Below are 14,206 nucleotides of genomic sequence, written 5' to 3'. Positions count from 1 at the left end.
AGAGTGCACAGCAGGGGATACTGGGAGCTAGCGACTGTCTTTTTCAGATGGTTCCCAGAACAGCACAAGACTTATTTATAGATTCTGTTTGTGAGCGGCAATAAGACAAGAAAGGCCATGCATTGCTGGGCAATAATTACTCATCTCTTCTGCTGTTCTCATTAAAATTGCTTGGCCTTCTGCCTGAGGCTTGCTTTAGTCATTCACTTCTGCTGTGCGCCGTTGCTTGTTAGCCAACACAAAGATCGGCGGCAGAAGGAAGATGAGCGAAGAGTAGGTCATTATGCCGAGGGATGGATGCTGCTGCCAGCCTGTGTCTATCTGAGGATCACGCACATCAAACCATTGCAAGGGGAAGAGGTCCTTGTCATATTAGCGGGCAATTCAATTGCACAAGGCCAGTGCTTAATTTGTATTGACAGAGGTGCCGGGGCTCAAGCAATTAAATGCTGGGGCTCAAGCAATTTTTTACATGCATAACTGATGCAGCAAGCCCAGAGGTACCCGGAGTATGAACTGCCATGTGAGCCCCAGCAAGCCCTGGCACAAATTAAGCATTGCATGAGGCTGCCCCCTAGCTTCTGTGGCCTGCGTTGTCTTTTGTTTTTATGATTTTTCTAAAGGGGCAATGTGTTTGTTTTGCAGGAGGAGATGATGCTCACTATGGAGGGGGGGGATTTTTTGGTGGGTGGTTTATGAATCTATCTTGAAAGCATCTTAAAATATGTTTTATTGTGGCACAATTTCTAGTGGCCCTACATAAACAGCGGACTAGAGGTGTTGGCCCTAAAGCGTGTTTATTGGAGCAGTTCCGTCTCTGCCACATTCATTGCTCTCAGACTGGATTTGCACATTACTCTAAAGCTGGAAAAAAGACAAAATGTAGCCAAAGACAATGGGGACCCACAGCTAACTAGATACACAATGGCTGCAGCTCTTGAGAGCAGTTCTAACAGCGAGGCGATTTGAAAAAATGAGCAGGATCGTTTCCCAAACACTGTTCATGACACCCACTGAAATGCCCATTCACACTACATAATGCCTCTCTTCATAATATGACCATCCCTTTTCTGTCTTATGGACTCTGATCAGCAGTGAAACAGTTAACAGTGTTGCTATTTAAGGTGTCATCATTAGACTCCAGGGTCAACATCTCTTTAAATGCATGGGGCAATTCAGACATCTCACAGCTATTGTCTCAGGCTGTCTGCAGATGCAGGCAGATATCGCCATACTGGTCTAAGTGGGGTTTGTATTTGGAAGGCTGTCTCTAACCAAAAGTGCTGGAGACTTTTTTTTTTTTAAATAAAACCTTAAATGCTGGAGCACACGCCACAGGCACTAGGGGAAAGTCCCAGCACGGTGAGAGACTGTGAGGTGGCCCAGTCCAACCCTGGAGCACAAGTGTCAAGCTGTTAAGCCTTAAGCAGTTCAGGAGAGTTTATATTCTAGGATTAAAACAAACACTTCTCCAGGTGCCAAGAATTTACTGGCTTCCAGCTGGCAAAGTCAGGTAGGAGAATTTCAATATCACCTTCGAAACCTCCTTTTTCTGAGGCTCAGAAACAATTACATGTTTGTCCTTCAGGGCTGCCCCATGCCTGCGGTGTGCTGAGAATGCCTGTGGCCTGTGTTCTTGCTTCTCCTGCCACACCCAGGAGGAAGTGAGCTACTCCCGCACTGTTGCCTGGCACTGTCCATCTGTAGAGCTCTAGATGCTTTGCAAAGGAGCTCATTTCCCAGATGGGGAAACTGAGGCACAGAGAGGGGACGACACTTACCTAAGGTCACTCAGCAGGCCAGTGACTGAGTCAGGATCCAAGTTTCCTGCATCCTAGCCAAAGGCTCTGTCCACTAGGCTGCATTGTCTGTCTAGCAAATGCCTTGCTCCTTTGGAGTAATGTTGACCCTGTATTGGTTTGATGGCATTATTGCAGTAGCACCACTTCTGCCCTGTAGAGCACATGCTCTGAAAGCAGACACCGAGGGCAGGGAAAGAGCTGGAATCGGCACCCACCTAGCTGCTCATGCTAACAGGCTGTCTGCTGGGGTCTCTCTGCCAGTCCCTGGTTTGCTAGCTCTGCTCCCTGGTGGTTCTGGCAGCTGCCACTGAATTGAGCGTTTTCAGTCCTTGGCTTGAAGTCACTTGCTACTACAACTGCACGGTCTCGCTTACCCTTGTGGTGTGGGGAGCACCTGGGTCGGGGGAGCCTTCCTCTGCGGGGGGATGTCTGAGTTTGAGGCAGACGATGTTCCTATACCCACTGCCACTCCGGGGTTGGGGGCAGAGTGCTGAGGGGAACGAGGGGCGATGGGGACAGTGGGCCTGGTTCTCCGCTGCATCATTCCACCTTAATCCATGGAGATCCGGCATTGCACCAACATGGCCCTTGAGGCTCTCAGCCTGTGTACGTGTCTGGGGATTGGTGGTGTCCAACTGGCTGTGCTCAACTGAGGAGAGAGGAACAGCTGGCTACACCATAGTCCCACCTCTGAGAGGGTCTGGGCTGGAAGCTGCAGGTTCAGTGGCTGCATGCTTTCCAGCCGTGAGAGCCTACAGACAAAGAGGCAGCCCCAGGAGCTCGCCCCGCTCTCCACTCTCCATAACGTCTCATGTTTGTGTCTCTTGCAGTTATGTTTCGTCTCTATGACACCGATGGCAATGGCGTCCTGGACAGCTCGGTAAGCCCTAGCCTGCGGAGCTCTCCTCACGCAGGGAGACACCTCCATGTAGCCGCACAAGATGGCTGATCCTGGGGATTGGCAGCTGGGTATGTGAGGGCAGTACGGAGGCCCTTGGAGGGACACGGGAAAAAAATAGCCCTGTCCTCCCAACCATTTCTTTATGGAATATGTGTTGTCTCCCAGAGAGACCGCTAGTTCTTCGGGCCGGCCAACAGTGCGCTGCAGCGGAGCGCCTCTGATGCACTGCCTTAGGTCTCCGCTGGCCATTTGGCCTGGGGCTGCAGGTGTGTCACTTCCTTCTGGCCAGGCGGCCCCTTCTCTGGAGTCACTGTGCAAAGAAGCTACCCAGATGCAAGTGCAGTCAGTGCCTCTCCCTTAAACAATCATCTGCTTCTCGCTTGGCCATCTTGTTTCTAGGTGGAAGAGAAGGGCATGATTTCCTCAGGGTCAGTGCCCCACCACAAAGCAAAAGCCACCGTCATAGCCATACCCCCATTCTGGGCAGACCCTCCCCTGCCTTCAGTTCCGGGCTTCGCACTCTCTGGTTGTTGCAGGTTCCTGATGAGGCCCCCTACACTAATTTTGGGAGACTCCCTCCTATCTTTCTTCCTCCAGCCCCCTCTCCCCCCCACCCCCGGGTTTCTCTGTCTTGTCCATTTGGGGCAGATTCTGACAAGCTTAGTCACCTTGACTGGCACCTGACTCCATGAATAACCCTGCTGAGATAGAGGGTGCTAGAAACTGGGATTCCCATTGCCTGGGGAACTCCCTGAGAAAACAAAAAAGTAGGTCTGAAACCAAATGGAAAATAAAATCTCTGCATGTCCCACAGAACGGGAACCCCAACATTTCATGTGGAAAAAGTCTAAGTAGCATTTCCTTTGGGGCTTTTCACAATGTTTGTCTAGTTCCCCCAGCTGCCCAGAGCCCCAGCAGCCTGCTAGCAGGGAGCTGGGGAGCCTGAGAGCCAGGCATCTCGGGAGCTGGGTCTCCCAAGGCTTGTGGGCTGACAAGGAGCTGGGGATCCTACCAGCCCCCAGGGATATGTGTCTACACCATGTTTTAACATCGGCGGATTTAACAGCGCCATGTGGACGTACCCAGGCAGGCTGCTAAGGAGCAGGTGGGTGAGCTGGCAGGAATCCCAGCCGTTGGAATCTCGATTCCAACTAAACGCTCTTTTCTGATGGAAAATTTCCCACCCACTCTCCATTGAAACCAATGGGACTGGCAGGGGTGTAAGGTGGGGCCCTGCATGGATGAGGGCTTGCCTCTCTGTGTGTCTGCGGGCAGCTTCTAGCCCAGCGGGGCTCTGATCCACATACCTTATCTCCCGCCTTCTCAAGTCAGTGCAAGTTGCAGGCCCAGGGGCAGCACTGATTTTTTCTCTTTGGTTCCTCCTTTTGTCTGAGCTCAGGAGCTGGATCGGATCATCAATCAAATGGTGCACGTGGCAGAATACTTGGAGTGGGACTCCACGGAGCTCAAGCCGGTAGGTGACAGAGGAGCCTCTGACTCTGCTGGGCAGGGGGCAGTGGTCAGGATAGACTGAATGGGGAAGGCCGTGGTGAATTCCATCTGAATGAGCTGCTGGTGCTACCTGGAGAGCTCGGAAAAACACCCCTTCCGAAAGTGTGATTCCCCAGAGATATCCCTGTGTGGAGGGGCTGGGCTCCCCCTCCTGGGCTTCTAAACAGGGTCTTTGCTGTCCAGGAGCCTTCTGCTTGCTCCTGACAATTAGCTGTGGTGGAGATGGTAGAGATGTCAAGGATGGAGACCAGAGGTGAGAAATAGGCAGGACTAGATTAGTACCTAAGGGACAAAGATCGTGTCTTCATGCGTCTGTTCTTAATCATCCGAGGCTGTTCAGATAAGTGGTGCTTGGAGAGACCTGATGGACTAGTTAGGAGGGCATGCCAGTGTAAGAGGTGGGAGAGAGCACAGAGAGGGCTGCACTATGAGGGGTAGATAGGGCTGGTGGAAATGTTCTGGGCTTTGGGGTTTGTGCTGGCCTCTTGGAACAGCGTAGGCCTCTGCCTCAGGTCACTGATCTGGTACTTAAAATATGGGAATGCACTGGCCATTTTGCAAGGGGCGTGCGATAAGCGGGATCACTGGCCATTGGGAAAGGTGCGTGCGATGCGTGGGATCACTGGCCATTGTGTAAGGTGCATGCAATGAGCGGGATCGCTGGCCATTGGGAAAGGTGCGTGCAATGAGCGGGATCACTGGCCATTGGGAAAGGTGCGTGCAATGAGCTGGATCACTGGCCATTGTGTAAGGTGTGTGCAATAAGCAGGATCACTGGCCATTGGAAACATGCATGCGATGAGCGGGATTACTAGCCATTGTACAAGGTATGTGCGATGAGTGGGATCACTGGCCATTGAGTAAGGTGTGTGCAATGAGCGGGATCACTGACCATTGGGAAAGGTACGTGCGATGAGCAGGATCACTAGCTATTGTGCAAGGTGCGTGCGATGAGTGGGATCACTACCTTCAGGAACATGGTGACTCCCATGGACTCTTGTTTCCTCTAGATTTTGAAGGAGATGATGGAGGAAATAGACTATGATCATGATGGCACCGTGACGCTGGAAGAGTGGATCCGGGGCGGCATGACCACCATCCCCTTGCTAGTCTTGCTGGGGATGGAGACGGTGAGTACCCAGGGCTGGGCCTAGATGGGACAGGCCCTGCAGGGCTTGTCTCCAGAGATGTACAACCCAGGGTTCAGGTGTAACTCAATTGCCAGGCGCTTGGCTGGAGGAACTGGGGCATGGCAGAGGGGCAGGGGAACACTTCCTTCCCGCAACAACTCTGCCCAGAGAATAGGGTTCTGACCACGCCAGGGTGGAAATGAACACAGGGACTCATTTGGCATGTACTTTGTGGCAGCATCCCAGGTGTGAGTTCACCTCTAAGATGACTGCACTGGGCCAGTGTCCCAGCAAGGGCCCGGGAAGATCTCCACTTGCATATCACCCCGGGGCTATTATTCTGCACCTACCCCCTCTGCTCTGCATGTGCAGCGTTCGACCAATCCCCCTTGATACAGACACCTTCATGCTCAGGTGTCGCCCGGGAGCGGCGGGAAAACCACCCTGCTTTCTGACTGGGGCAGGCTGGTCTGATTACTGCCTGTGATTTGTAATGGCAATGTTGATGGGGGTTAGATAATGAATGGTCACAGAAGTGCTAGGCAGAAAGATTAGATGCTGGGGACAGCTGGTGGAACATTCAGAGGGCAATTTAGGACCACAGGAGGGCACCAGAGCCTCACAGACTGAACGCTCCCAACCATGTCTTCTCACCCTCCTTCCAGCCATGCTGTGGGGAGTGCACGCGCTGCACAGAGCGAGCCCCTTGACAGGAATCAGGCTGCTCGGTGACTAGATAGAAAGTGAACGGGGCCTTCCTTAAAGACCAAACTGTCCTTTCAAACGTCTTCAGAGTGCGGGAGGGACAGGCTGGAATGGCGGGGGGAGGGGGCACTGCAGGCCAGCTCCTCAGCTGGCGTCACTCAGCCCAGCTCCATGCTGCCTTGCCTTAGCTGCAGAGCTAGCCCGGAAGAGGGGTCTTGAAAATCAGCAAATACAAAATCTTTTTAAAGTCCCAATTCACAGGCAGCACGTGGGCATGGGGCAAAACGGCAGCTCGGATACATTTTAAAGGGCCAGAGTTACACCAGGGACGAATATGGCCCGAAACTTTTCCAGACAGTCTCTCTTCACCTCCTTGCCAAGGCCGGAGTTCAGGATCTGAGGCTTCTCTGTGTTCTGTGGGCTAGTCTGATAGCACCCAGTGCAGGGTGGGCCATGCTGCCCCCCACCCCCATTCCAGCACCTCTGGTTTCCACCTAAGATTTTAGTCTCTCTCTTGTCTCAGCGATTTGGGATCACAAACACACCAGGCTGGTTGTTTGGTGTGTGAAATAGTTTTTTTTAATTATTAATCATTTCAAAAATATGAAGAGCAGGTAAAATACTTGATGATAGCCCCATGCCTGCGATGGAACTGATTCACTGTGTGATGAAGTACAAGGGACAGAGTTAAGGTATTTCCTGACTTTCAGAGGTTACTTATTCATTCTGATGAAGTTCTTTATAGTTAAGGTGTATATTAGGCCTGAATTCATCCCAGTAAAATTTGCTGTCCATAGACATTTGAAATGTGAAACACATTCACTGCAGCTGTGTTTATGCCCCTTCTTGTGTTGGACCTCCCCAGATAAGCTAGTGAACAAACTGACTGGCAGGAATGTTGAAGGAAACAGTGAATTTTAAGACTATTGGAAAGTACTTGTGCCTTAAACCTGAGCCTAAGAGCTGTGCTCATCCAATCAGGCAACACAAACATATCGTGTGTAATCTCTCTAGAGTCAGCACAGCTTGAAGGTTGAACAAACTGGGCACAGACTGAGCAGGAATGATTTGCTTTAATTGTTCAGCAAATGACTTTGCATAGCAAATACATTGGAATCAATCATAAGCTACTTGTGGGCAGCTGGTAAACAGAAAGAGGCAAAATGAGTGAAATGAATTATTTGTTAAACTCAAGTGTGTGTGAGACGGAGAGAGAGAGAGACTATCTGGGAAATTCTTCTCTGATCGCTGGATGACTGGAGCCCCCACTGTTTATACAGAAGCGAGCTAGCATTCTTCAGTACAGAAATGATGGCATTTACAGTCCCAGAAAATAAGAGATGACAGCCAGCCTCATGGGGCTGTTGATTCAGAGTGTTCTTATCTGCCTAATATTGGAAGAAGGTTGAATAGTGCCAGATGGTTTTGTATTTGTTTATAGTGTGTTCTTCCCCCAAGCTATCTTTAATAAGGAATGTGGCCATGTATGTAGGTACCAAGCTGCCGTATTTCCACCTGTTCAGGAGGATCTAGCAGACCAGAAAGCTAGATGTGAAGCATATTCTATATAATAGCTTAACCTGTACATCTCTTTGCCTAGCACACTATGGGTATGTCTACACAGGAGGTATGATTTCCAGCTCATTGAGCTAGCATGCTAAAAATAGAAGTGTAGCTTCAGCAACATGAGCAGCTGGATGGGTTAGTCACCCCAAGCATAATCCTGTCTGAAACCCGAGGCACATACTTGGGCGGTTGTCCCATCCCACTCTTGACGTCACTGCAGTGATATTTCTATTTTTAGCACGCTATCTTGGTCAGAGCCAGGGTGGGTATGTCTACTCGAGCTGGAAATGATACCTCCAGCTCCAGTGTAGACATATCCGAAGGGACAACCTTATCTGCAGGGATTTCTGAGTTCCCCAGCAAACAGGCAATTCCACTACCTCCGCTGAAAGACTGTTCCAGAGTTAACTACATTTATAATTAGAAAGTTTTTCCTAATCTCTAAACTAAATCTCCCTTGCGGCGGATTAACCTCATTGCTTCTTGTCCTCCTTTCAGAGAAAATGGAGAACAGTTGATCACATTTTCTTTATTATGGCCTTTAACATATTTGAAGACTGTTATCAGGTCTCCCCTCTGTCTTCTCCTCTCAAGACTAAACGTGCCCAGTTTTTTTGCCTTTCCTCATTGGTCAGGTTTTCTAAACCTTTTATCATTTTGTTGCTCTCCTCGTGACTCTCTCCAGTTTGTCCTCATCTTTCCTAGTGAGAAACACCCAGAATTGGACACGGTATCCAGCTGAGGCCTCCCCAGTGCTGAGTAGAGTGGGACAATTACCTCCCGTGGCTTCCATACGACACTCCTGTTAATATAACCCAGAATGATATTCACTTTTCCTGCAACTGCATCCCATTGTTGACTCATATTCAATTTGTGATCCACTATCACCCCCAGATCCTCTTCAGCAGTACTGCCACCTACCCAGTTATTCCCTAGTTTGCAGCTGTGCATTTGATTTTTCCTTCCTAAGTGAAGTACTTTGCACTCGTCTTTATTGAATTTCATCTTGGTGAATTCAGACCAATTCTCAAATTTGGCAAGGTCATTTTGAATTCTAGTCTTGTCCCCCAAAGTGCTGGCAGCTTCTCCCAGCTCCGCAAATTGTATAAACGTACTCTCCGCTCCATTATCTAAATCATTAATGAAAATATGGACTAGTACCGGATACAGGACTGACCCTTGCAGGACCCCACTAGAGACACCCTCCCAGTTTGCTAATGGGAAGAAGTCGGGGGAGAGGGACTTTGTTTGTCAGTGTTTGACTCTTGAGAGTTTTTATGAGCAATGGAGAGAAATGGGTAAAACTACCCAAATGATTTGCTATTGTCCTTAAACACACAGTGGAAAAGCACAAGCGGATCAGCTGCCTTCTCCAGAATGGACCTTGAACAGTCCCTGCTGTGAGCGAATTGCTGCCCCATGTGCCCCCCCAGACCCCCATTGTGCCTGTCAGGGTTTCCTCCCCACTCTGAACTCTGGGGTACAGATGTGGGGACCCGCATGAAAGACCCCTAAGCTTATTTCTTCTAGCTTAGGTTAAAACCTTTCCTTGTCCTTGGATGGTATTGCTGCCACCACCAAGTGAATTAGACAAAGATTCAGGAAAAGGGTCACTTGGAGTTCTTATTTCCCCAAAATATTCCCCCAAGCCCCTTCACCCCGTTTCCTGGGGAGGCTTGAGAATAATATACCAACCAATTGCCTTTAATAAAAGTACAGACCAGACTCTTTAGTTTTTAGGACACTAAAAACCAATCAGATTCTTAAAAGAAGAACTTTATTATAAAGAGAAAAGTAAAAGAAGCACCTCTGTAAAATCAGGATGGAAGGTGATTTTACGGGTAATAAAAAGATTTAAAACACAGAGGATTCCCCTCTAGGCTCAACTTCAAAGTTACAAAAACAGGAATAAATCTCCCTCTTAGCACAGGGAAAATTTACAAGCTAAAACAAAAGATAATCTAACGCATTTCCTGCTACTACTTACAATTTCTGTAATTTTAGATGTATCATTTCAGTAGGAGCTGGGTTACCTGCTTGGTCTCTCTCTCTAACCAGAGGGAACAACCAAAGAGAGCACAAACAACCCCCGCCCCCCATTTGAAAGTATCTTCTTTCCTTATTGGTTCTTTTGGTCAGGTGCCAACTAGGTTATTTGAGCTTCTTAACCCCTGTCAAGGTTCCTTCCCCACTCTGAACGCTAGGGGACAGATGTGGGGACCTGCATGAAAAACCTGCTAAGCTTCTCTTTACCAGCTTAGGTCAAAACTTCCCCAAGGTACAAAATATTCCACCCTTTGTCCTTGGATTGGCTGCTACCACCACCAAACAAATACTGGTTACTGGGGAAGAGCTGTTTGGACACGTCTTTCCCCTCAAAATACTTCCCAAAACCTTGCACCCCACTTTCTGGACAAGGTTTGGTAAAAAACCTCACCAATTTGCCTAGGTGACTACAGACCCCGACCCTTGGATCTTAAGAACAATGAACAATCCTCCCAACACTTGCACCCCCCCTTTCCAGGGAAATGTTGGATAAAAAGCCTCACCAATTTGCATAGGTGACCACAGACCCAAACCCTTGGATCTGAGAACAATGAAAAAGCATTCAGTTTTCTTACTAGAAGACTTTTAATAAATAGAAATAAAGAAATCCCCCCTGTAAAATCAGGATGGTAGATACCTTACAGGGTAATTAGATTCAAAACACAGAGAACCCCTCTAGGCAAAACCTTAAGTTACAAAAAAGATACACAGACAGAAATAAGAAAAGGAGTACTTGTGGTACCTTAGAGACTAACCAATTTATTTGAGCATGAGCTTTCGTGAGTTACAGCTCACAGCGAATACAGACTAACACGGCTGTTACTCTGAAACAGACAGAAATAGTTATTCTATTCAGCACAATTCTTTTCTCAGCCATTTAAAGAAATCATAATCTAACACATACCTAGCTAGATTACTTACTAAAAGTTCTAAGACTCCATTCCTGGTCTATCCCCAGCAGAAAACCAGCATATAGACAGACATACAGACCCTTTGTTTCTCTCCCTCCTCCCAGCTTTTGAAAGTATCTTGTCTCCTCATTGGTCATTTTGGTCAGGTGCCAGTGAGGTTACCTTTAGCTTCTTAACCCTTTACAGGTGAGAGGATTTTTTTTCTCTGGCCAGGAGGGATTTTAAAGGGGTTTACCCTTCCCTTTATATTTATGACAACCCCTTACAGGTAAAGGAGGGATTTTATGCTACCCTTAGCTGTATGTTTATGACAGTGCCTCTCCCTAACTCCCGCTGTGCTTTGACTGCAGAACGTGAAGGACGACGGGCAGCATGCCTGGAGACTGAAGCACTTCAAGAAACCTGCCTACTGCAACTTCTGCCGCACCATGCTGTTGGGGGTCCGGAAACAGGGCTTGTGCTGCTCCTGTGAGTCCTGCTGTCCTAGCCCGCTGTGCCCCATGCATGGCCTGTCGCACTGCAGCACACTGACCAGCATTCAACCCCTGCCCTGGCTTTGCAGCACAGCCCTTGTCCATTTCTTTCAGGATGGTTTGGGTGCCTCAAGCATCTGAGGAAAGCAAGCCTATTGCAGGAGTGGGAGGGCGAGGTTCTGTGGCCTGCGATGTGCACGAGGCCAGACAAAATCTCTATTGGCCTTTAAGGTCTATGAGTCTATAAGCCCAGCCCCGGATAATGGGGCTGCAGACGGAACCCCGGCTCCGGATAACAGGGCCGCAGCCAGAACCCCAGCTCTGGATAACGGGGCTCTGGCCCTTTCTTGATTTCCTATCCTTAACAACAGAAGCTGTATTTGGGTAACTTGACATGTTTGACAGGAGTCTCCAAAGGCTGGGAAATTCAGAGATTAGTCTGAACCTCAATCCCTAACTCACCCGGCTTTGCCCGAGGAATGTAAAACCTTCCCCTAGTCCAGGTCCTTCTCCCCTGCTGGGAGTGCCCTGGCCAACCAGGGAGAGCTGAGAATGGAGTGTCAACATTAACATTCAGCCAGGCAAACAATCCCTCCTTCCCAGTAAGGCACCCCTCTTCCCAAGGTCCAGGGACTAGACAACCACCGAGCACCTCAGCGGCTGGTACACTGGGGTCCTGTTCTCCTTGCAGCTGAGGAGTTCCACTGGGTCCTCCAAAGTGCTCCTGGTCAGGCTTGATACCCCAGCTCCCTAGACAGTTATACGGTGCCCATCACTCATCTCTGCCAGCAGGGGACGCTGCTCTCCTCTCCCTGCAGCATCTTCCTCCAGGCTGCCGGCTCTCCTGTTAATTCAATGGTACAGGCTTGAGCCTGCAACTGCGGAGCAATGCCTGGGAGGTAGTGAGTGCCTCGCTCCCCTTGGAGGTCAGTGGAGTTTGAAGGTGCTCAGCCTTTCCCCGCATGTGCTGCTGGAAACCTGCAGGCTCTGGCCCATTCTGTTTCGTAAGCTAGCAGGCAGCCCACCCCTTCACATGGCAGGCTAGGTGGTGGACTACGTCCCTCCCTGCTCTGACTCTGGCCAATGCAGCGTGTCACCCGGATGCGTGGGAGCTCTGGCTCTTGTCTGTATCCTCGGGCGGCTCTGAAATGCCTGCAGCGTGCATGTACCGAGGGGTCACAGCTGACTTCTTTTCCCCTCTCTGCTGCAGTTTGTAAATATACCGTCCATGAACGGTGTGTGTCCAAAGAGATTGCCTCGTGCATCAGCACATACGTGAAATCCAAGAGGAACACCAATGTGAGTAGCACATGTGTAGACGACTGCTTACTGGTTTCCCTTCTAGCTCTGCTAACGCCTATGCAGGATGTGCTGAATTCCCTGTGAGAGTGGCTGGTAGCTCAACTGTGTACCTGCAGCTCAACAGGGGAGATGAGTGAAGCTTTAGAAGCCCCGCTCTACCTTAGCCGGGGGGTTAGCAGACTATTGGCCAATGAACTCACCTGAGATCCAGCTGGGAGTGGTCCAAAGCTCCACCAGAATGGATACTGGGGATGGTGAGGATGGGGCCAGTTCTCCCCTCCCCAAACACCATCGTTATTGGAGCGTAACGCCACATAACCACCCCTGCCCATTAACCTGCAGATCACTTAGGTTCCCATGGTTTGCTCTTTGTGCCAGGCTTCCCAAAGCTATAGCAGCGCTGGCTCTCCCGAGGCGGGGGGAGCAGCAGAGGATGAGGCTGGTGGCCTTCCCTGTGGCTGGCTGGCCATTGAGGGGCAGCCTCCAACCAGTTAACCCCCTCAGAACAGGGCAAAGAGAGATGTCAGAGAACTTTGCAGAGCAGCTCTTTTCTACAGGACAGCACCAGCTGGTGCTTGGGCCTCTTTGCCATTGTCTGGTGAGCAAAGCAGGCCACTGTCCAAGGGAATGGAGCAGTGGCAGCTCCCGCCATGATCCAGACCCTTGTTTATCCAGGGTCTCCTGAGAGACCTTTGACTCAACAGATTCCCTGTGTGCTCAATTCCCATTGCCTGTTAGCCTCTGGGTTTCAATGCTGGCCCAGATGGTGCCATCTCTTTCATTTCTCGCCTGTTCCTTCAGGTCATGCAGCACACCTGGATCGAGGGGAACTCCCCAGTCAAGTGTGACCGGTGCCACAAAAGCATCAAGTGCTACCAGGGTATTACCGGACTACACTGTGCATGGTGCCAAATCACAGTGAGTACGTGGAGGGGACGCTGTGCAGGGGTGTCATGGAGACTGAATGGCCCCAGGGGGTGGGATACACAAAACCGTTTGCTCCTAGGTTATCAGCCTGTGTCAGGAGTGTTCAAAAGCCCATTACCGCCTGGCAAGCAGAAGGTGAGCTGCTGGCCTGTGTGAAATGAGCTTGTGCCCGCCCCGTTCCTTGTAAGCCCTCCTATGAATTCCTGTCACCATGAGTTCTGGGGGTCTCCACTGAGAAGCCAGCGGCTGGCTAGGTGTGAAAAATGAATTACCTACCTGTGACCCCAGTGTATCTGGGTCCAATCTGTAGGCAGGGGCTGCAGGGGAAGCTTGGTGTCTCTTCAGGCTGTGACTGAGCAACTGCCATCAGCACCGGGCTCACTCTGCAGCCGAAACAGGTGTCCCAATGCACAGGCTGTGCGAGGGGGAGGAGAATGGTGCCAGCTCTCCAGGAGAACTGGGTTCCCCAAGCTCTTCTGTTGCCCTGGCGGCACTCACACCAGGTCTGACAAGTCGCACAACCCAATATGCCAGCATGACAAATACAGGCAATGGCCTCTGCCAGTGGGAGGGAAAGGCTGTGGCAGGTCTGGAGAAGCCTCAGTTGGTTTCCCAGTCCACTTTAACTGTCTCTTCCTTCGGGTTAGAGATGAGATCTGAGAGGTGGCCCGGGGAGGGACAGTTACCCTGGCACTTCCTAGCGCACGGTTGAGGATTTAACAGCTCAGGCATCGTTCTGCAGGAACCCACAACACGTCACTTTCCCCGGCACCATGGCACTTAGGGGTGGAGCAGGTCGCGACCCTTCCGTCAGCACGATGCCCATTGCGGCAAAATCCAAGTGTTCCATGGCAGAAATCCCAATGAGGGCAGGAAGGCTCTTGTTAGTTTCATGCTCTGCCTGTGGGGAAACTGACATGAGCCAAGGCAG

The 14,206-nt window shown here is 50.3% G+C and overlaps 1 protein-coding gene across 1 annotated transcript in view; it reads left to right on the top strand.

Moving 5' to 3' along the window:
• DGKG (diacylglycerol kinase gamma) overlaps positions 1-14,206 on the top strand; it is a 121,890-nt gene that overhangs the window by 38,835 nt on the left and 68,849 nt on the right. Inside the window, exons 8-13 of the mRNA XM_077826138.1 lie at positions 2,633-2,682; positions 4,103-4,177; positions 5,226-5,345; positions 10,924-11,041; positions 12,257-12,345; positions 13,150-13,266. Coding sequence (XP_077682264.1) covers positions 2,633-2,682; positions 4,103-4,177; positions 5,226-5,345; positions 10,924-11,041; positions 12,257-12,345; positions 13,150-13,266 — 569 coding nt within the window. The remainder of the gene's footprint in view (positions 1-2,632; positions 2,683-4,102; positions 4,178-5,225; positions 5,346-10,923; positions 11,042-12,256; positions 12,346-13,149; positions 13,267-14,206) is intronic.

The sequence above is a fragment of the Eretmochelys imbricata genome, chromosome 9 (assembly GCF_965152235.1).
Source record: "Eretmochelys imbricata isolate rEreImb1 chromosome 9, rEreImb1.hap1, whole genome shotgun sequence".
NCBI classification, from domain to species: domain Eukaryota; kingdom Metazoa; phylum Chordata; order Testudines; family Cheloniidae; genus Eretmochelys; species Eretmochelys imbricata.
Note: the sequence above shows the minus strand (reverse complement) of the source record. Positions and strands in the feature narration are given on the sequence as shown.